The 22,267-nt window shown below is 38.5% G+C and overlaps 2 protein-coding genes across 2 annotated transcripts in view; both read right to left on the bottom strand.

The window, feature by feature from the left end:
• Positions 1-778: 778 nt before the first annotated feature.
• Positions 779-15,558, bottom strand: ASB14 (ankyrin repeat and SOCS box containing 14). Its single transcript, XM_036331829.1, has 9 exons — positions 15,424-15,558; positions 12,427-12,472; positions 11,825-11,966; positions 11,570-11,728; positions 7,876-8,121; positions 5,053-5,224; positions 3,476-4,019; positions 1,779-1,932; positions 779-1,129 (listed from the first exon to the last, which is right to left on the bottom strand). Exons 1-9 carry the CDS (start codon positions 15,543-15,545, stop codon positions 951-953), a joined length of 1,764 nt encoding a protein of 587 aa, XP_036187722.1. The 5' UTR covers positions 15,546-15,558; the 3' UTR covers positions 779-950.
• Positions 15,559-18,424: 2,866 nt separating this feature from the next.
• Positions 18,425-22,267, bottom strand: part of DNAH12 (dynein axonemal heavy chain 12) — a 233,864-nt gene continuing 230,021 nt past the window's right edge. The window contains exons 72-74 of the mRNA XM_036331828.1: positions 21,653-21,744; positions 19,829-19,896; positions 18,425-18,675 (exon numbers count right to left, since the gene is read on the bottom strand). Of these exons, the coding sequence (XP_036187721.1) occupies positions 18,485-18,675; positions 19,829-19,896; positions 21,653-21,744 (351 nt within the window). The 3' untranslated portion in view covers positions 18,425-18,484. The remainder of the gene's footprint in view (positions 18,676-19,828; positions 19,897-21,652; positions 21,745-22,267) is intronic.

The following is a 22,267-nucleotide window of genomic DNA, read 5'->3' as shown; positions in this document are numbered from 1 at the left end:
ATATAACTTTAGTTCACCTAAGATAGAATGTATTATGCTAAGAAAGTATGCTAAGACTAAACATGTAAACATCAGGCCGTAGCTGATTGGGCCTATGGTGAAAAGAAAACTACGCCATCCTACCTCTCTCTGTGCTTCCTGTTGATGTGCCATCTAAATGCTACACAGCAGTGGCTGAGTGAATGTCTTCTATTTCCTTTCTCACTTTCCACACATAGGAACCTGTACTTAACATATAGCATAGACTATATAGAAATAAAAATTTAAACTAAAATCTTGTAACTACTTCTACCAGTGAGCTCCTCCTTGTGTCCAGTACTGGAATAGTAGGCTCAATATAGAAATTATAAGCCATCATCCATTTGAAAACACTTGTAATTTCTATTCCAGTGATCACATTAACCAATAAATGATAACCCTTGACCAGGGTTTTGCGGAAAGGGATGCATTATTTCCCATTAACAATGAAATTGCAATTTTCTATTTTAATTGCAAGATTCTATTTTAATTAACCCACCTCATCTCTATACTGGACTCTGCAAGTAAACAGACACTAAACTGGCCTTGGGTCATGTGCTGGAGTCAATATTGATTCAATGCAATCACATTTTATATATGTACTTCTCTATAAAAAGGATTGTTGTTAATCATCTTGCATTGTCAGAGGTAGCATCTATTGAGCATGTAGAAATATGCATTCATACACTTAATATAAGATCAAATTTTGTTAGAATTGATCTATTTCAGTTAATTGAAATTTTTACTGTTTGGTCTTTTTAAACTGCTTTTCAGAATGCTAGCCATTGATATATTGAAAGGTTATGTTCAGAGCAACTTTAAAGAATGTAGACTGAATTAAGGTTTTAGTTGCTAGGTAAAGTGAGAAATAATAAGTCACATTTTAAAGAATACAGCTAAAGAACTATACCTTTTCAACCAGAACAGTTTGATTACCAAGTTCCTGTGAAAATTCCTTCTCCATAAAGGTCATATTCTTTGTAAAGGACATATGCTTTTAGACGATTGGGTAATGGAAGAAATGACATGAAGACAGGGCAGCGCAAATGCAGACGTCCCATACACTTCCGGATCTTTAGGCGGCACAGATGTTTTAGGGAACGAGGGTTTGCTAAAATGAGAGAGACAGGCAGATTATCCAAAAGGAAAAAGAATTGATTTTTTTTAAGTGACTAGGGTTTAGTTAGCAAATGTATTTTATTATGCTTAAGCCATCAAGATTTTCATTTCCTGTGACAAAATGGGAATTTAATATGGAAACAGCTTTTTACTTCTCACTCAACCCTTGTAGAGAATGATTTCAGAATCATGTCAAGTTAGAGTCCGAGGACCGGCAACTGTTGTGGGTCTGGCCTGTGAGATCTGAAGTTCTTAAATCTGCCACCTCTACCCAGTCCTGGCCCTCACTATCAGGCTAAACACTCAGGAGGAAATTAAATGAAATTCTAATTTGACTTGGTTCTACTGTGACAGGATTTGGTTTGAAAAGGTCATTTGATATCTTTTCTCATCTATGTTTTTATTGCCATTTCATACCTTTTAATTCCTCTTTCTACACTGTTACATAGGATTAGGATAAAAATTTTACCTACCGATATAATAGTGCAAATTAAATATATTTACAAACTAACATTTTAAAGTTAGGAGTAGTATTTTTCTTGGTTTCGTTAGGTCAAGTTTTTAATGAAGAGAAGAATGTTTTATAAACAAGAATTCAATTAGTATTTTTGATAAGAATCTTCTGCAAGAATGATACTCACTCAAAATATTATGGATTTCTGACCAGAGCGTCTGTTTCTGGAGCACAGCTTTCAACTTAGAACATATCCGAACTTGATCAACATAATCAAGCATTATTCGAACAACCTTTCCAGAGAGATGTTGCAGCCACGACAAAGTTATTACTTCGCAGAACTGAGGAAGAAAATCAGAACTATGAAAACTAAGTATTTATTATTTAGCCTAGTAATCAAAAGAGCAGTAAACTCAGAATGCAAGGTCTCAAGTTTCTCATTTATAAACCAAGGTGCTGAGCAAGAAAATCTATTTCTTAGCTCTAATATTTGGAAAAATATTTACTACTATGAATTCAGAGCTATGTGAGATGTAATGGAGGTGTGAAAGAGACTATTAGTAGTATGTAGTATCTATTATCCCCTTTGGTTGGCCACGAGTAAAGGCTGTCTTTCACTTGTGCTGAGATGTGGCCACCTGGATTCTAGCCAATGAGATGTAAATGGAAGTGTGAACAACCCTCAGGATGCTCTTAAAGAAGAGCAAGGTGTGTGCTGCTTCCTCTGTCTGCCTTCCTGGTGACTGGAATGTGGATGCAGGTTTCTCTTGTGAATTTGTGGAGCTGTCCAATTAGAAGGCTGTTCACTTCCTGGCCTTTATTTATTTGAGAGGAATAGGCCATCTTATTAGAGCCACTGTTAATTTTGGGTTTTTATCATTTATAACCTACTCCCACCCTGTTACTTGAGGGATCTGATAGTTTCTATCTTCAAGTAATTCACATGGTCTTACAGATGTCCATGTAAGAAGTCAAGTAACACTATGTGAAAAGTCAGAAAATGATATAAGATATATGCCTAAATACCAAATCCTAAATTAATCATAACCTAAAAAATAAATCATACAATATTTTGCCTTTTACTTTTCAGAATTGATTCGAAGTACTTTCTTCGCTCACTTATTTTTAGATGTTACTGAATTCAAGTGTCTATAGTGCATCTACTGTGTGCTAAGCACAGATCTGTAAGTTGAGGAAAGTGTTGAATAAGAGCTTACTTTCATGTATTTGTGGGGGAGACATAATCAGTAAAATTTTAAAAAATTCAGAAATGATAAGTGCTATCAAAGAAATAAACTGTTATAAGAGAGTGATTAGGGAAGGGAACTTAGACAAGGGCCTATTTGAAGAAGTAATGTTTGAAATGAGACCTGAAGGGCGTCAGCTGTGTGAAAGTGGCAAGAACTCAAGTTGGGGAAAGAGGAAGTCTGGTGTGATAAAAACCAAGAGAAAAATGCCTCAAGGAGGGCGTGATCCATTATTGTGATTCTGTTTTTTTCATCGAAAAGGTGACTAAAGAAAACCATTTAATCAAATGTTAGTGCTAAAAGAGTCAAAAACTTAGGGGTGCAGGTATTGGGAACCCAGAAGCATTTTAGCTAGAGAACTTATTCAAAGAAAAAGCATCATGGATACAAGATCACCTTCATTCTTGAAAACATTGCTCAGATGTTGCTTCATTTGTGAAACTCCCTAAATTGAGTTAAATTACTGTGGTTTTTGTTGTTCTGTTTTTGTACCTTTTACATCTTTCTACTATTGTGTTTTTCCCATTTAAAATCCAACAATGAGCTCTGGAGAGGATGAATGGAGTCTTCCCTAGTGCTATTTCAGGGTCACTGATAATGACAATATAAGGTGATACAGCCAATACTGTGGACTCACCAGAGTATCTTTGATAACTGTAGATGTCCAGCCCTCAAAATCATAGACACGATGAACTTTGTCTCCATGAGGACAATCAAAGCATCGTTCTGTGTCATATCCATAATTCAACAGCATCCTGAGCATGACTTCATCTTTCAGGGTGTATTGCAGTGCTGATGGGAAGTGTAACGGGTTGACTTTGCAGAAGTAATTTACGTTGGCCCCATGCCGTAGCAGCAGACTTATCAGCTCATAGTTGCCCATCCTTAGGGCTATCTGGAGGCAGTTAACTGGGTCTTGGTTAGGCAGGGCTCCAGCACTCAGAAGCAGCTTAACTGAAGAGAGGTCACCATTTGATACAGCAAAATACAAAGCTGACTGCCTATGGTCATCATAGTGTTTGCGAATTCTCTGATCTAGCATGAAATTTACATCAAATCCAGCCTGGATGAGAAGTTCAAGGCATTCAGGGTGTGCTCCTGCTGCTGCACAGTGAACTGGACTGATGCCACTCCGCTTAATTGCAGCAAAATCCGTAACTGGAATCAAAATCTTTAGAGCTCTGAAAAAAATTTCAAAGTACATAAAAAAGAAAAAGAAAAATTTTTAAAGATGCAGCATTGTCCTGGCTGGGTAGTTCAGTTGGTAAGAGCATCATCCCAATAGGCCAAGGTTGCAGGTTTAATCCCTAGTCAGGGCACATACAAGAATTAACCAATGAATGCATAAATAAGTGGAACAACAAATTCACATTTCTCTCTCTCCCTCTCCCTAAAAAAGATGCATTAAAAAAAAAGATGCAGCATTAACATGTTTATGATGGTTTTATACTAGCACTGGATGGTATTAATATTAGGTGGTATTTAGAACCCCCAACCAAAAAAGCATAGTTCCCGATACTAAAAGTTCAGATACCAAGTAAAGCTAAATGAAACTACTGTCTAGATTACAAACTCAAAATTATCCCAGGCAATGAGACTTGAGGCTCTTCATATTGCTTAAAGACCTGATAATAAAATAGTTTTATGTCGCCCTGACCGGTTTGGCTCAGTGGATAGAGCGTCGGCCTGCAGACTGAAGTGTCCCAGGTTCGATTCTGGTTGTGGGCACATCCCCGGTGGGGGGCATGCAGGAGGCAGCTGATTGATGTTTCTCTCTCATCGATGTTTCTAACTATCCCTCTCCTTTCCTCTCTGTAAAAAATCAATAAAATATATTAAAAAAATAGTCTTATGTTTTTTCAGTGGCTACAGAATGTGCCTGACTTCACCACTTTCTAGGTCAAGAGTTTATCTTTAAAAAGGGGTATTGGCGCCCTGGCCAAGTAGCTCAGCTGGTTAGAGCATCATCCCAATACACTAAGGTTGTGGGTTTGATCCCCAATAAGGGCACATACAATAATCAACCAATGAATGTATAAATGAGTGGAATAAGAAATTGATGCTTCAAATCCCCTCTCAAAATCAATTAAAAATTAATAAAAGGGATATTGGAGTTGCAGGATCAGAGATGAAGAATATAAAGTTCCCAGAAGCTGCTCTAAAAAAGTAGCTATTACTTATTTCTATTATTTTCAATAATGTAATTGAACTTACAACAAGTGGCCTCTGTCGGCTGCCACATGAATGGGTAGGTGGCCTGAATTCTTAGGGACATTGGCATCAGCTCCATACTCTAGCAAGAGAGTCACGGAGTCTGGATTTCCTCCACTAGCAGCTTCAAGTAAGATGGAAGAAGAATCTGAGGCCTGGCCACGAGCATTAGCTCCTAAGAGGAGAAAGATTCTTGTTATGCTTAAAGTCTTTTCCACTGTATTGATTAAGCATTCTTAAAAACATATTACCACTACCAAAAAGCAGTTATTGAACAGCCATGTTAGCAAAGCACTAAGAATCAATGAAAGAAATGTACCTCCTGCTCAGGCAGTTTATAATCTAGTTGGGGAGGAGGGAATTGTGTAATCTCTATAAATAGGTTGGCTTGCAGACTAATTTCAGAATGTTTTTTTAAAAATATATTTTATTGATTTTTTACAGAGAGGAAGGGAGAGAGATAGAGAGTTAGAAACATCGATGAGAGAGAAACATCGATCAGCTGCCTCCTGCACATCTACTGGGGATGTGCCCGCAACCAAGGTACATGCCCCTGACGGGAATCAAACCTGGGACCCCTCAGTCCGCAGGCCGACACTCCATCCACTGAGCCAAACCGGTTTTGGCAATTTTAGAATGTTTTTTTTTTAACTTGGTAATTCCAGGAGAAATAATTTTATAAAAGGTGGTTTTATTTCCAGACCAATTTACAAAAGCCCACCTAACTCAAAGCACACGTACATAGGATGCACTAACACTTCTGTTGAATATGCCACCTATAGATGCTATGCTGGAAAGGGGCCTTTTTCTGTTTTAACTTGTACTTAGGGAGCTGTTCATAGTAAGAGACATTATAATTGTTTTTAGTTGAAGTTTCAGATTACTGATAGTGAAAAGGACAAACTGTAGCTCCCTGTATGGGAAGTGTCATGTGAGTGGTGTGGGTAATAAAAGAGTGCAGGCATATCTCAGAGATATTGTGGGTTTGGTCCCAGACCACCACATTATAGGGAGTATTGAAATAAAGCTAATCGTAATCTTTTTGCTGGTGGAAGGTTCTTGTCTTCAATTTGTAAAAAACATAACATTGATGAAGCACAATATAGTGAAGTGCAATAAAACAAGGTGTGCCTGTGTAGGTACAGGCAAAATGCCCTCCAGAAGATCTCAGGGCTGGGGTTGTGAGAAGAACCAGGGTGTAAAGGAAGGAGAAAGGAGTTTGGGGTCAGCTGTGGAAGACCTCTCAGTAAAATGGGCTTTAAAGAAAGAGTAGCATTGGAATGGACAAAAGGAGAGGAGAGCATTCTGGGTACATTCACTCCTCCCAAAAAAAAGATGCAGGGACTTTGCCCTCAGTGGTTAGAGTGTCAGCCCTCAGATGGAAGGGTTGCAGGCTCATTCCCAGCCCCATGTGCGACTGTTATGTCTCTTTCACATCGGTGTTTCTCTGTGTCTCTTCTCCTCCCTCCCACTCTCTCTAAAATAATCAATGGAAAGAATATCCTTGGGTGGGGAGTAACAACAACAAAAAACATGCAGTGACTTTAATTTAGGACAGACTCCATGGTCATTAGAATATAGTGCTTGCCCAAGCAAGGATCCTGCTCCTAGAATGCAAGAAGAAATGTCTAATAAACTCCCATGGAATGAGTCTTCATTATGTACTGGTTCCTTTATATGCACAACAATTTCTAAAGTTCACAACATCCTAAGAAGTAGATGCCAATATCTTCATTTTAAAGAAAAGAAGCGGAGGCACATTGAAGCAAAGTGACTTCCCCAGAGATGCACAGCTAGTAAGTAGGGTAGTCAGGATTGTGTGCAGGTGGGCCAGGCCAGGGCCCATTTCTCTGATACCACGTTGCTACTCAAGCAATGCAGATTAGTAAAGTAACTCAATTTGGAATGAGGCAGATGTGGGTTCAAATCTTGATTCTGCCATTTACCTAGCTATGTCACTTTGTGCAAATCACTTTGTAAGGGGGTCATTTAAGGGGAATGCTCACTCACAGCTCACTTAGGTCAGCCAATGCTGGTTTCTTTGAAGGGTTAAAGATTTAACATCTGTTGGCACTCTTCTTTCTTTATATTTTAATCAATGATCTATAGAAAAGGTTACTCTTTTTGTGTAAAGTATTCAATGCTGCTATTTTAGGATTTTCAGTAGCTAATTTTACCATACTAGTATACTTCTTTCAAGGATTTATATTAGGCTTAAGTAAAATGTTAACTACTATTATTTTGAAGCTGTCCATGAGGAGGAGAATGCTTACTAGTTTACCTATGGTAGTGTGCTGATGGTATAGAAAATCTTGCTTTTGCCCTAACCGGTTTGGCTCAGTGGATAGTGTGACGGCCTGTGGACTGAAGAGTCTCAGGTTCGATTCCAGTCAAGGGCATGTACCTTGGTTTTGGGCACATCCTCTTTGGGAGGTGTGCAGGAGGCAGCTGATAGATGTTTCTCATCAATGTTTCTAACTCTCTATCCCTCTCCCTTCCTCTCTGTAAAAAAATCAATAAAATATATTTTTTAAAAAAGAAAATCTTGCTTTGCCCTAGTTGGTTTGGCTAGACCAGGCAGGCCAGGCCAGGGCCCATTTCTTTGATGCAATGTTGCCACTCAAGCAATGCAGGGTAGTAACATAATGTGATTTGGAATGAGGTGGGTTCGATCCCCAGCCCCCATCGGGGCACATGCGAGAGGCAACCAATTGACGTGTCTCTCTCACATTGATGTTATTCTTTCTCTCCCCCTTCTCTTTCCTCGCTTCCCCTTCTTAGTGAGGATTAAAAAGTAATTAATTAATTAAAAAGAGAAAACCTTGCCTTTCTGCAGTAATATTTCCATGATCTCGGTGTGCCCACTTTGGGCAGCAAGTGCAAGAGGAGTGAATCCGTAGGAGCTCTGTGGATCAGGGTGAGCTCCAGAAACCAGCATTAGTTTCACCAGGTCCCGTCTGCCCAGCCTGGCTGCTTCATGGAGAGCTGTCCTCTCGTTGGCACACTGCAAATTGACATCCGCCCCGTGTCTGATCAGCAAGGACGCCATGTCGTAGGAGTCGTGTAGAACAGCTGGGGAATTAGAAGGGAAGCAGGCATGTGTTCAATAGGAAATTAAGGCCAGAGTGCCCCTCAGGCTTCTTGAGGAGCTCTTCCTAACTACCCACATGTGCCAGCATTTTGTGTTTGGAAACAGATTATAAAATGAGGTATATATAAAATAATATTAATAGTGTTTTATATCAATAGGCTATTTGTTTTTCTGTAAGACATGACCAATTATTCATTGTCTATTGGTGGCTTATGTGGCTGAAAAACAGACACAAATTTTTCATTTATCATTTTTAAGTTTTAAGAGAATTGGAACATCAGTACTCAGTATAGTCTTAGAAGTGCTTATAGCTGTTTTAAAAGTAGAAAAACAAGCCGAAACCGGTTTGGCTCAGTGGATAGAGCGTCGGCCTGCGGACTGAAAGGTCCCAGGTTCGATTCTGGTTGTGGGCACATCCCCGGTGGGGGATGCGCAGGAGGCGGCTAGTCGATGTTTCTCTCTCATCGATGTTTCTGACTCTATCTCTCTCCCTTCCTCTCTGTAAAAAAACAATAAAATATATTAAAAAAAAAAAGTAGAAAAACAAAAGCAGCAATATTTAGGCAATTATTTTTAAGGTTACATTTTGTTAATTAAAATTCTCTAACTGGCTTTTCTGCATTTATGCTGTTAATCTTTAACCCTTCAAGATTCTAAAACACCTTAATTTATTCATCTCCATACCCATTTGCTAAATATTGGCATGGACTGAGGACTCTTGCTAGCGCCAGATGCTGAATCAGTATGAATTCTGCTCATAATAATGTGCCATAGAAAAAGCTCTAACTGCTCTAAGACTGAAATATAGAGTGCCAAGGGTGCTGGGTCATTTTTAATTAATTGAGCCGGTACTTAGTATGACCTTTTATTCTGGAACACATGTACTTTGTTTTGGAAATCATCTTCTTGACTTATTCCATTGTTGATGTACTGCTTCCACCTTGTCTGTTCTCCTTCTAGCATTCCTATTATTCCTATTATTCGTCCTTCTAGTTTTCTTATTTCCTTTTCTTTCCTATTTTCCATTTCTTATCTTTTTATCTGGGAGCTTTCCTAAATTCCATCTCCCAGCATTTGTTTTAAGTTTTATTTCTGCTATCATATTTTTAATTACCAAGCCTGTTTTTTGTTTTGTTCCTTAATTATTTTGGTAGCTTCTATTATTTCATTAATTTCTCTGAGGAAAATATAATTTTCTCCTATGTTTTATTATTCCTAAATAATCTATTTCCGTGAAGTTGCTTATATTTGTTGCTTTTTCTTTTTTTAAATATATTTTTATTGATTTGAGAGAGGAAAGAAGAGGGGGAGAGAGAGAGAAACATCAATGATGAGAGAGTATCATTGACTGGCTGCTGCCTGCATGCCCCACACTGGAGATCGAGTCCACAACTCAGGCATGTGCCTTGCTTGACCTGGAATCGAACCTTGACCTCCTGGTTCCTAGGTGGATGTTCAACCACTAAGCCATGTCAGCCAGGCTATATTTGTTTCTTGAAGACTTTTCTCAGATAGTTCTTGGCTCTCTGCTCATGATTAAGAGTTGGGGACTAAAGAGCTGATTAGAAATTCTAAACATTGGGTGGGACTTGTGGACTGTGGTCTTAACTATAGGTTGATATGCCTAGGCCATTTGTTGGGGAACTCCCAATGTCACTATTTTTCTTTCTTTTTGGGGATCAAATTCTTCAGAGAAACCTCCTCTTGGAGGGTAAAGTTCTGGCTGCCAGTTTATGGAATCCTGGTTAGGATGAGGGCTGTGAGGTCTCAGCCATATTTGCTTAATTCCTCCAGTATTTTTAATCCAGTACTCCCACCCTTGCCTAATATTCCCCAGTGCAGAATGGCTCTGTTTAAACTATCCAGAGAATAAATCAATTTTTCTGGGGTGGGGGGTAGGGGATCTGTCCCAGCAGGGTGGATTGGGAGAAGTGATCTAGAGATCAGACTACTTGTTTCTTAATAGTTTTAAACCAATCCTCCTATTTTATTTATTTTTTAAAAATAAGATTCCTTTATTTATTTTCTTTTGTTAATCCCCACTAGAGGTTATTTTTTCCATTGATTTTTAGAGATAGTGGAAGGGAGTGGGAGGGACAGAGAGCTGATAGAGACACATGGATTGACTGCCTCCTGCATGCACCCCAACCAGGACTGGGGATCGAGCTTGCAACTGAGGTAAGTGCCCTTGACCAGAATCAAACACGGGACCCTTCAGTCCACAGGCTGACACTCTATCCACTGAGCCAATCCTCCTATTTTAGCTGCCTGTTCTTCCCTATGCTCCATGAGGTAACTATTGCCAATAATTTTCAGGTCATTTGATAGAATTGTGTTTTTTTTGTCTTCCCCCCAATTTAAGATGTGGTTTTCTTTTCACTATTCATTCTCTAGCCTTTTAAAAAAATACATTTTTTCTTTATTGATTAAGGTATTACATATGTGTCCTTATCCCCCCCCCCCACTATCCCCCCCTCCCGTTCATGCCCTCACCCCGCCCTGGTGTCTGCATCCATTTGTTATGCTTATATGCGTGCATACAAGTCCTCTGGTTGATCTCTCCCTCTTACCCCCACCCGCCCCTACCGTCCCTCTGGGGTTTGAGCATCTGCTCGATGCTTCTCTGTCTCAGGATCTGTTTTTGTTCATCAGTTTATGTTGTTGATAATAATCCACAAATGAGTGAGATCATGTGATACTTATCTTTCTCTGACTTATTTCACTTAGCATAATGCTCTCCAGTGCCATCCATGCTGTTGCAAATGGTAGGAGTTCCTTCCTTTTTACAGCAGCATAGTAGTCCATTGTGTAGGTGTACCAGTTTTTTAATCCACTCATCTGCTGATGGACACTGAGGCTATTTCCAAATCTTAGCTATTGTAAATTGTGCTGCTATGGACATAGGGTGCATATATCCTTTCTGATTGGTGTTTCTAGTTTCTTGGGATATATTCCTAGAAGTGGGATCACTGGGTCAAATCATTCTCTAGTTTTAAAAAAAATTACGTTTTGTTGTCTCCTCTCATGTTTTTCCCATTCTTTTGTATCTTATCCCCATAAAACAATTACTTAACTTTAATTTTAGTGGATACTCAGGAGGGAGCTAAATTAGGCATTTGTATTCAATCTGCCATCTTTATCTGACTTTATCTGGTTGCTTCTTCCTGCTCTGCTTTCTTGCACCAGAATTAACTGGCTCAATTAAGGCACCATGCAAAATGATCAGTGCCTAACCTGGCAGAGATTTTGCATCAGGCCACCTCACAGGCTAGTCTGTGGAGAGCTCCAGAGGGCCAGGTACCTATGTCTGATCTGCTGGGATGAAGTGACAGAGCTGCAGCTATGTACAAAAAGCTGCCTTTGACACCTGTGGGCATGCAGGAGACTCAGAGCCACAAACTCTTCCCCAGAGACAAGATGTTACTTTACCTGTAAGAAGAGGAGAATTGCCTTCAAAATTCTTGGCATTTGGATTACAGCCGTTGAGAAGCAGAAAAGTGGCATTTTCTAAGAGGCAATTGCTGACAGCCAAAAAAAGTGGTGTTTCACCATTGTGGGTGGTTTGCTCCCACACACTGGGTTTTGAAGCTGAAATAAATCCATTAGACCACATAGGTTAAGATATAAAAATAAATGTGACATTTATTTCTCAAAAGTATCAGAGGAGTTATAAAGGGAGTTTACCTTTCAGGGTTATTTCCAAAATGTTTGTATTTAATTGCACTGCAGCCTTATGCAGAGGAAGCCGGCCTATCTCATCTGCTTCATCAAAAGCAGAACCGTACTTGGTCAAGTGTAACAATGCATCTTCCTCACCTGTTAACAAGTCAAATGAGAACAGATTCACATTTGGCACACATACAGGGCAGCCTATGCTGCTCCAGAATTCTACCGTCAGGGTTAGTAGATGAGACAATGTAATTCAGTAATTCATCACCATCTTTTATGAAAGACAGATTTAAATGGCACAGGACAAACAGGCAGTATGGCCCTTCCTCTATCATTCCATCCACCACGGCCTGTGAATACCTATCACCTTGTTACATCAGAAAAACAGTCCTGTCCACCAAGAAGCCTGGACTCTTTGCTAAATTGTTCTGAAGTATTTTCTCCCAGGAAAGACCACATCAGACTCTTGACAGTCAGCTGAGGACCCCATATTGTGCAGCATTTGGGAGAAACCACTTCTAGGCTTCCAGAATATAGAGGGAAATGCTGCCAGTTGTCATCACCTCTTACCACAAATTGAAGGGGATAGAATAGGAAGAGTACTTAACTGTCTCTATTGTTTCCACTATCTTCTTACAGTCAGTGCTCAAAAAGGAATGGAAGCTGCATAGAAAGAAAAACATGTAATTCCCCAAACTTAGGAAAACACTAAGATATTTGACATAAAACAAAAGGAAAGACTAAAGGCAATAGTAGTTAACCAGGGATAAACTCATAGGGAGGTAATGACTGAGGCTTAATAGAAATACTTGCAAAATGCAGTGGGAACCTCAACATGTGCGTTTGGGGAAACTCCTCTCCCACGTGTCCTCCCTTTTATGGCAAGGACTGTGTCAGAGCCTGGATCACAGCAAGCCCTTAATCGTGTTTTCTGAACTGAATCAAACCTGCTAGGACTGAAATGTCACATTATCCCATGATAAAATTTAATGGCTACTCTATAATGTCAATGATTCTAGCCAAAATTATTATTTAAAAATATAGTAAATAATCCTGGTTTAAGTTTTAAAAAATAATCATGGCCAGAATTTGGGCTAAGAAAACACTATTGGCACTTTCTAAACTAACATTTTTATTAAAATATTTAAAAATAAAGTTTCAGCCGAAACCGGTTTGGCTCGGTGGATAGAGCGTCAGCCTGCGGACTGAAAGGTCCCAGGTTCGATTCCGGTCAAGGGCATGTACCTGGGTTGCGGGCACATCCCCAGTGGGAGATGTGCAGGAGGCAGCTGATCGATGTTTCTCTCTCATCGATATTTCTAACTCTCTATCTCTCTCCCTTCCTCTCTGTAAAAAATCAATAAAATATATTTAAAAAAAATAAAGTTTCAAAGGTCACTTACGAATACATTATTTTTAAACCTAGAAAATAGAGATTGCTACCTTCCCATTTTCTTTGATTATTCAATGAACCCAACTTGAAGAGAATAAATTTCCTTCCAGTGGTTCTCAACCTTCCTAATGCCGTGACCCTTTAATACAGTTCCTCATGTTGTGGTGACCCCCAACCATAAAATTATTTTCGTTGCTACTTCATAACTGGAACTTTGCTACTGCTATGAATCATAATGTAAATATCTGATATGCTATATGTGTTTTCCAATGGTCGCAACCCACAGGTTGAGAACCGTTGCCTTAGACAATCTGTCCTACTTACAATTTGATGATTACTTACTTTATTTAATGATTATTCCTAAATTTAACACAAAAGTGTAGGAATAGTGTGGTAAAGAGCACAGACTCTGAAGCCAGGATGCTGGCTCTTTACTCACTCGCTCTGGGACCTTGGGTAAGTCTGTCTTCTTCTTTCTAAGTCGGGTTATTATATTACCTACCACATCAAGAGGTAATGACAATGAGGATCTAAATGACTTAATATTTATGAAATGCTTAAAACAGTATGGCTCCATGAGTGTGTTACTTTTTAATTTTTATTTATTTGTTGATTTTTAAGTGTTTTTTAAAAATATTTTTATTGATTTTTATTTTTAGAGAGAAAGGAAGGGAGAGGGAGAGAGAGAGAGAATTATCAATGATGAGAGAGAATCATTGATGGGCTGCCTCCTGCATGCCCCCAACTGGGGGTTGAGCCCGCAGCCATGTGCCCTTGACCGGAATCGAACCCATGACCCTTCAGTCCACAGGCTGACACTCTATCCAGTGAGCCAAACCAGTGAGGGCTAAATATGTTTTTTATTGATTTTTAAAAATATGTATTTTATTGATTTTTTTACAGAGTGGTAGGGAGAGGGATAGAATTAGAAACATGGATGAGAGAGAAACATCAATCAGCTGCACACCTCCTACTGGGGATGTGCCCACAACCAAGGTACATGCCCTTGACTGGAATTGAACCTGGGACCCTTCAGTCCACAAGCTGACGCTCCATCCACTGAGCCAAACCGGTCAGGGCTTTTTTATTGATTTCAGAGAGAGGAAGGGAGAGGGATAGAGAGAGTAGAAACATCGACTAGAGACATTGATTGGCTGCCTCCTACACGCCACCTATTGGGGATTGAGCCTGAAACCCAGGCATGTGCCCTTGACCAGGAATCAAACTGGTAAACTCTTGGTTTGTGGGTCTATGCTCAACCACTGAGCCACAACCAGTGGACTTAATTGATTTTGAGAGAGAGAAAGGAAGAGGGAGGGAGAGAAACATTGATGTGAGAGCACAACATTGATTTGCCACCTCCTGCACGCCCCATACCAGGAATTGAGTCTGCATCCCAGACATGTGTCCTTGACCAGGAATCGAACGGGCAACCTTCTGGTGCATGGGATGATGCCCAACCAACTGAGCCACACTGGCCAGGATGAGTGTGTTACTTTAAAAAAAAATACTATAGTTTTGATGTACTTCAACATCCCTATATTTAATTATAAAATCTCTTGGGGTTAAAACACATTTATCCAGTTTTAACTCCAGTAGGTACATAGGAGTCACCATCACAAGCAAACAGGGTTTATTACCCTTGAAAAACAATAGTAACTACTCAGGGAGTTGAGGTTGCTGATCAGCCAGAGAGCATTTGACGAGGTGGGCTCAGCTGCAGTCAGCTCATTTCCAGGGATATTTTCTTACACCACGGAGGGACCCATGGGGTTCTTTTCTAGTGTTGTCATAACAGAACTCTAAATCCACACCTTTCAGAACGAGTTAGTCCCTTCTTCTGGATTTAAGTTTACATAATTCCTCCTTTTGAATTGAGATTAAAGGATGGACTTTACCTTACCCACCCAGGGAGGTTGAAGAAAATTTTCTATGTGTCTTGGTTGGATTTATGTATTTCCTTAGCCCCCCAAAGACAAGATGCACAAGAGTTCTCTAGCCTTTCATATTCTCATGTGTTTCTTCTTTCTGATTATCAGTCTGCATCTCTTCACCCTGGTTTGCTGCTAACCTTCTTCAACTGTTTTCTTTACTGCCTAATTCAGTTCTAAATTATGTCCAAATTTTTCCTGTTTTGTCAGGCATCAAGTCTCATAGATATTTTAAGTATATGTGTCAACTCCTGAGTACTTATGCTACATTGGTAATGAGATACCATTACCTCTCATTCTCAGGTGCCTGCTGTGCAGTCCCTGGCTTGCAAATATCCTGTAAACTCTGTTGAATGATGAGCTGGGTATCAAAGTCCATGTCTAAGTCTTCATCACTGGTGTAATTATCCATATGAAACACCTACAGATTTAATTTAAGGTCAGAATGAATTAAAAATATTTTTCTAGTTGTGCAAACAGATGATCAACTGCTTAAAATTATACATGAAATTCAGAAAACTACAAAACTGATAGGATTGATAAATGAATAAAATGCAAAATTTAGAAAACAAGATACTCATTTAAAAATGTTTTATAAACTTAAAAAAAATTTCTGAACCGCCCAGATTCAATATAAATTAGAAGCTTCCATGAGTAACCATTTACTTAAAGCTTATTCAGGAAAAACGACCTTTCATATGAAACTTAGGTCAGTACCATTGTAACTTTGGAAACGCTTATCTTCATCTATTTTAGATTTGACTTATGAGTTTTTTTCAGTGATTATAGCACTCACTCAAAAGAACATCTTTCTACATTCAGTGAAAGTTATGCTAAAAAAAGGTTATTTAGTTAGTAAATATTAAACATGAACATAAGAATAAATAATACAACAAATAATATGAATAGTAGTCATACAAACCAATGCATTTTAGTAGGCAATATCTCAATTGTTTTAAAAGAACATTTCAGTTTTAGCATAGAATAAGTTTGATCACATACCAAAGACTTTTTACCTTCTGTTATCACCTTTAGGACAGCACTGCAGTTTTCACTGTTAGAGATTAGCACTTCAGAATTTTCATTTATATTTAGGATCTCCACTCCGCTGTAATGACCATTCTATTAATAGCTTTACTATAAATACTTGATCATAAGACAGTCTGGCACATTCTCCTTGTTTTTTCACTTGTGGTTTAGCTCTGTTTGGAAATATGATCTCTTTTCTTCACTGCTATATTCATCAAGTTTAAAGGATTAAACATTTGAATTCCATTCTTGGAACAAATGCTTATTTTGCAGGGGGATGTCCATATGAAGTGAATTCATTCTCTTAAGACTCATGTACAAAGCCACTGCAAAACAGAATCAACTTTCTACTTGGAGGCCAAACATTTTGCTCTAACCAAATTATCAAAAGTGATTGCTGTAATGGTTCTGATTCACTGGGTAGCTGCACCTACATTTCCTTTGGGTTACAGAGCTGCAGCTAAAATATCCTGGGAATTCTAAGGAAGGAATTAACTCCACACAGGATAATAAAATTTTGTTTTCATTGAAATGTTTTAAATTGTTAATGTACATTAATATTCTGAATGAACACTAAATAAGAACAATATTAACTATTAAAAATAATGAGTCCACGTGGCATTTAAAACGAGCTATGAAGCTAATGCTGAGAAGCACAAACCACCCAGGTGTGCAGGATCTCACTGCCTGTGCGCTCACTTCACTGCTTTGAGTTTCCTTTCCTCGCCTCAGGGATACTGTGAGAAATGAAACTAATGTTTAAAAGTATGACAGCCCTTGCCAGTTTGGCTCACTGGATAGAGTGTCGGCCTGAGGACATAAGGGTACTGTGTTAGATTCTGGTGAAGGGCACATGCCCAAGTTGCAGGCTCAATCCTTAGTAGGGGGCATGTAGGAGGCCGCAATTGATGATTCTCTCTCATCATTGATGTTTCTATCTCTCTCTCCCTCTCCCTTTCTCTCTGAAATAAAAAAATATATTAAAAAAATAAAAGTATGACATAGCAGTGGTTCTCAACCTTCCTAATGCTGCGACCCTTTAATACAGTTCCTCATGTTGTGGTGACCCCCAACCATAAAATTATTTTCGTTGCTACTTCATAACTGTAATTTTGCTACTGTTATGAATCATAATGTAAATCTCTTATATGCTGTATGTGTTTTCCGATGGTTGCGACCCACAGGTTGAGAACCGCTGCATAAGAGGCTTAGTTTTAGAATTGTAATATTTTCCTTATTTATTATCTATGTATTTTAAATGTTTGTGTAGGTGAGCGAAAAGGAAACTATTGCTGAAGCTGAGGAATGACTTGACACTCGTGAAAAGAGATGTTTTCTGATATTAGTTAAATTTTACCCAGTTATTCTGCTCAAATCTGTTTTCCACATACATATCTAACTAAAAAAAGGAACAAAATAGAAGCTTTAAAAATTGTTATATGCTTCAAAGAAACATTTTATGTTTTTCTTCCATAGGTGTCTGACTATGATCTCGAGTCCATCTATGTGGCAACCACGTGGGCGGTAGAGGGAGGGAGGAGGCTATAGAGGGGATAAATGATAATAATAATAATAATAAAAGTCGAAACCGGTTTGGCTCAGTGGATGGAGCGTCGGCCTGCGGACTGAGGGGTCCCGGGTTCGGTTCCGGTCAGGGGCATGTGCCTGGGTTGCGGGCATATCCCCAGTGGGAGATGTGCAGGAGGCAGCTGATCGATGTTTCTCTCTCATCGATGTTTCTAGCTCTCTGTCTCTCTCCCTTCCTCTCTGTAAAAAATCAATAAAATATATTTAAAAAAATAATAATAAAAAAGAACCATTATGACACACACACATTTAATCTGAGCTTAAAGGATACCTCTTCAGTGGGGCTTTGCTTAACTAGTCAATCTAAAAAAAAACCACACAAAACAACACACCTTGAAACTGTTGATTATACCACTGATTTTGGATTATCTGCCTAGCATTTGTCATACTTGGCTAATTTTCTGTGGTTGTTTTGTTCTTAGCATAACCGCACTCCCCCACCTCCCTCCCCACCCCTGGCCTAGAGCGTAAGCTCCATGGACAACAGTAAATAAAAAAGAATCAACAAAGGTTGAATGAACGAAAAAAAAAAAAAGAGTCCATTTAGAAGGCCGTATTCCAATCACAAGTGATATATCAGGGAGGAGAGCTATGCAAAGACCTTTCACAAAGACCACTTAAGAATGATACCAAGATACTTGGTTTTATTGTATATATTTATATTTTGAAGTATGTGAAGACATGGTATTTATTTATTTATTTTTTTGCTTCAGATATTTTGTTAAATTTGTCCAATTAGTCATCCAACTGACAAAGCAAAGCAACCCCACGCTTGATCCAGTGTTGAACAGGTTGGTCCGTTTTTAACAACATTGCAATGACAAAATTAGTAGAATGTCCTGTCGTGGAAAGAGTTCCTTTACGTTCACTTGTCTTGTAGAGGGGACAGATATAGGCATTCGACTTCTCAATATCAGCCTTTTTATCTTGAAAAAAAAAATAAAAGAAACATATTTATTTCATAAAGAGAAAAAGACCCAATGGTACTAAAAGAACAACTATCTTGTAATAAAATGGCAAGTGCTAAATTTAAGATTATGGTTATGATATTTGAACATTTGAAAGTTGATGTTACTTTTTAAAGTTTTTATAGTAATTATAGTTGAGAAATAAGGAAGTGATTTCATAAGGTTCATGATTCTAGGTCTGGAGGACAGGAATTGATTTTAAGATCTGGATCACTTACAAAAGGCAAGAAAACACTCAAGAGGACTTGGGAGAGAAGAGGAGTAAGAGAAAGCGAAGGTAGGGAGGAAGGAATAAAATACAGCATAGGTAATGGGGAAGATGCAAAAAGAGAAACAGTTGCTTAGAGCTCTAATACAAGAAACCCATAAATTAGAAGTTGAAGTTACTATTTGTTTTCAGCAGGTTATTACTAAGACAAATACACCAATTCTTAGCTACTCACAAAAGGAAGTTCACATTTCTCAGAGTTAAACTAGAACTGCATTAATAATGGAAATACTTGATGGTCTGGGTAGTGATTATGGGTGATTTATAAATGTTTTCATCAATAGTTATTTGAGAATAAAAAAATACAGAAAAAATAGAAAACAAAAGAATGAACCTCATTTGTTTAGACTTGTGGAAAAATGATGATAGCAAAGGAGGGAAGGAGCAAGTTACTTTTCCAAGGGGACAAAACTAGGCTGCACCCTTGTGGCTTGCAGTGTCTTAACCTTGGGGCACCTGACAGCTCCTAGGCCTAGTAGATTTTTATAGCCAGAAAATCCTAGTTGTTAGCTGGAGACTGTGTCAAGCCTATTTGTGTCTCAGAGAGGTGTGCAAAGAAAAGCACTTGAGAATCAAAATATTGATGGGAAGCTCTAGACTCTGAAAAGTAGAAGTGTGGGGGAAGGACAAAGAAAATGTTACATCCCGTGGGATAAGAGCAAAAAAGAGGCAGAATGATATTCCTAAAATAATACAAATGTAACACACAAACGAAGGAACTATTTATTGTAACTGGACAAAATTCTAATAGGCTTGAGCAAAGACTTATTTGGGGGAGCAGTTAAAAATATCTACCATTATCATCCTTAAAGCTCTAAGAAGTTTTGTTAGAAGTATATTTACTTGGTTTTATCCATATGATAGGCATCAGGTCAAACAGAAGTTTGGGATATTGTTCGGCAAGTAATCCACTGTGAAGAGAAATTGAGAGACATTTATTAGAAATAAGATGAAATTTGCTTCTCAGAAACTGCTACTTTGATAGTGGCTTTTAATACAAGAGAGAACCAAAGATATGCAGGAAAAGAAATGTAAAAAAACCAAAAAGAAATAACAACAACAACAAAATAAATCCAAGGAAGAGGCAATGAAAAATTGAGAGAACCAAAGAAAACTGTGCAAAGGCTATATGTACAAACAGTGGACAAATATTAATTCCTGCTATTTTTAAAGTGTTGTCCATGAGGCAGACAGTGGCTTATAACATTTCACCCTCTCAATGATCTTGCCCCAATCCTATTCTGATTTCACAGGTAGAGTGGCGGCTCAGAAAGTTTGAGTACTTTTCTCATAGCAACACAGCTCTGAAATGCCTGTGTCAGGATTCAAATATAGATCTGCCTACCTAGAAAATGTGGCTTCTTTTTCTATGCTACGTTGTTTGTTTGTTTGCTTATTAGTTTGAAAGAAGAAAGGAAGAAAAAGATGAATACATATAAAAAGAAAAGTTAAGAGAAATTTTATCACCCAGTAGAGTGATGAAAAAGAAGAGAGAAACAATCAAATGAACTATGTGCATCCAAGTCTTCTCATAGCCTTGTCTTAGAATGATTTCTGTAGAACCACCTTCTTGGTCCTTAAGCGATTTTCTCTGCTTTGGCCTTTAACGTTCCCTTGAGAGCCAAGTCTAACCCTGACTCTGGAAATAGAGGATTATGTTTATTAATGAATTTCCAGGGGAAATATGTTCTTCCTTCCTCTCTTACCTTATATATTTCAAACAAGAATAGCATTGCTGCCCCAGCCAGTTTGAGCATCAGCCTGGGGACTGATGGATCCTGGGTTCAATTCTGGTCAAGGGCACATGCCTGGGTTGTGGGCTCGATCTCCAATCGGGGGCCTGCAGGAGGCAGCCAATCAATGATTCTCACTCATCATTGATGTTTCTATTTCTCTCTCCCTCTCCCTTTCTCTCTGAAATCAATAAAAGTATCCTATATAATAGAGATGTAATATGCAAATGGTCATTATGCCGTGAAGCGAAACGACCGACCGTGTAACGACCGGATCACGGATCAGCAGGAGGATGGGGCAGTGAGCTACAAGCTGGTGGCGGAGAGCTACAGGAGGGGGCAGGTCAGCAAGCTATGAGGGGGAGTAGAGGTGATAGGGGGGCGGGGGGGGAGCAACAGGAGGGAGGCAGTGAGCTGCTGGCGAGCTACTGGCGAACAGATTCGTGCACAGGGCTACTAGTATATGTATGAGAAAAGAATAGCATTGCTTAGTTTCCCAAGCTGGAAATCCAGCAATTATTTTAAATATTTATTTATTATGTCATCAAAATACAAGAAAAAGTTTTCCATTAACCAGTAGAAATAATACCTTTAATATAACTGTAAATTGTTTAAAAGTGAGGTGCTCCTACACTTTATAAAATGGAAGGTAACTGTTATAAAACAGAAGAAGTAGGAAAATGATGTCCATTAACTTAGACCACTGAAATATTAACTAAACACTATTCAAGATCTAAAAACCACTCATCACTTGCCCCAGCCTGAGTAATGATTTATGGCAAGAATTCTAATATTATTTATTACTTTACATATTCCCTAGAAGAGGCATTTTGGTTGGGGTGGGGGGTGCGTGTCAGGGAGGAAGGCAGCAGCCAGCTTATCTGACTGAAGATTCAGCTACAATTGAGGAGGTCTTTGCTTTGAAACTATGGACCTTGGTCTGTCCCAGCGTGCTCCATCGAGATATAATCCATGGATGTAAACTCCATCTTCTGGTGATGTCTCAGATTTATCATAAGGAATAACCTAAAGGGAGAGGCACACACTGGTAATGATCTCCTCTCCAGATAACTTTAGTCTCATAAAGAAAACATTGGCTAAATCTTCAGCATACATTCAGGGAAACTCTGTTATATTAGAGCTCCTTAAACTATATAATTTTCAGTAAAGTGTAAATGTAAAAATGTATAATACAGTTCTTTGTGAAGCATTTTATCAAGTTTTACTGTACCTCATATTAATTTTTGCTAAAATAGAAAAGCAGCATTGGATTTTTAAAAGAGAATTTTTAAGAATGTATTTGAGCTCAAACTGACAACATATCCCGAGGAGCAAGATCTCAAATGCTCCTGGATTATTCAAATTGAATATTGAGATATATAAAATTTCTATTATATTATAGAGATAGCAAGACAAATATTATATACTTTCTTCATGAAATCCAAAGAATGAAAAAAGTCAAATTGCATATAATGGGCTATAAAAATATGAATTCTGCATATCCTCTTTGCTTAACTACATGACTTTGATGTAATGCTATACTGTGCAG

Source organism: Myotis myotis, unplaced genomic scaffold (assembly GCF_014108235.1).
Source record: "Myotis myotis isolate mMyoMyo1 unplaced genomic scaffold, mMyoMyo1.p scaffold_m19_p_13, whole genome shotgun sequence".
Taxonomy (NCBI): Eukaryota; Metazoa; Chordata; class Mammalia; order Chiroptera; family Vespertilionidae; genus Myotis; species Myotis myotis.
Note: the sequence above shows the minus strand (reverse complement) of the source record. Positions and strands in the feature narration are given on the sequence as shown.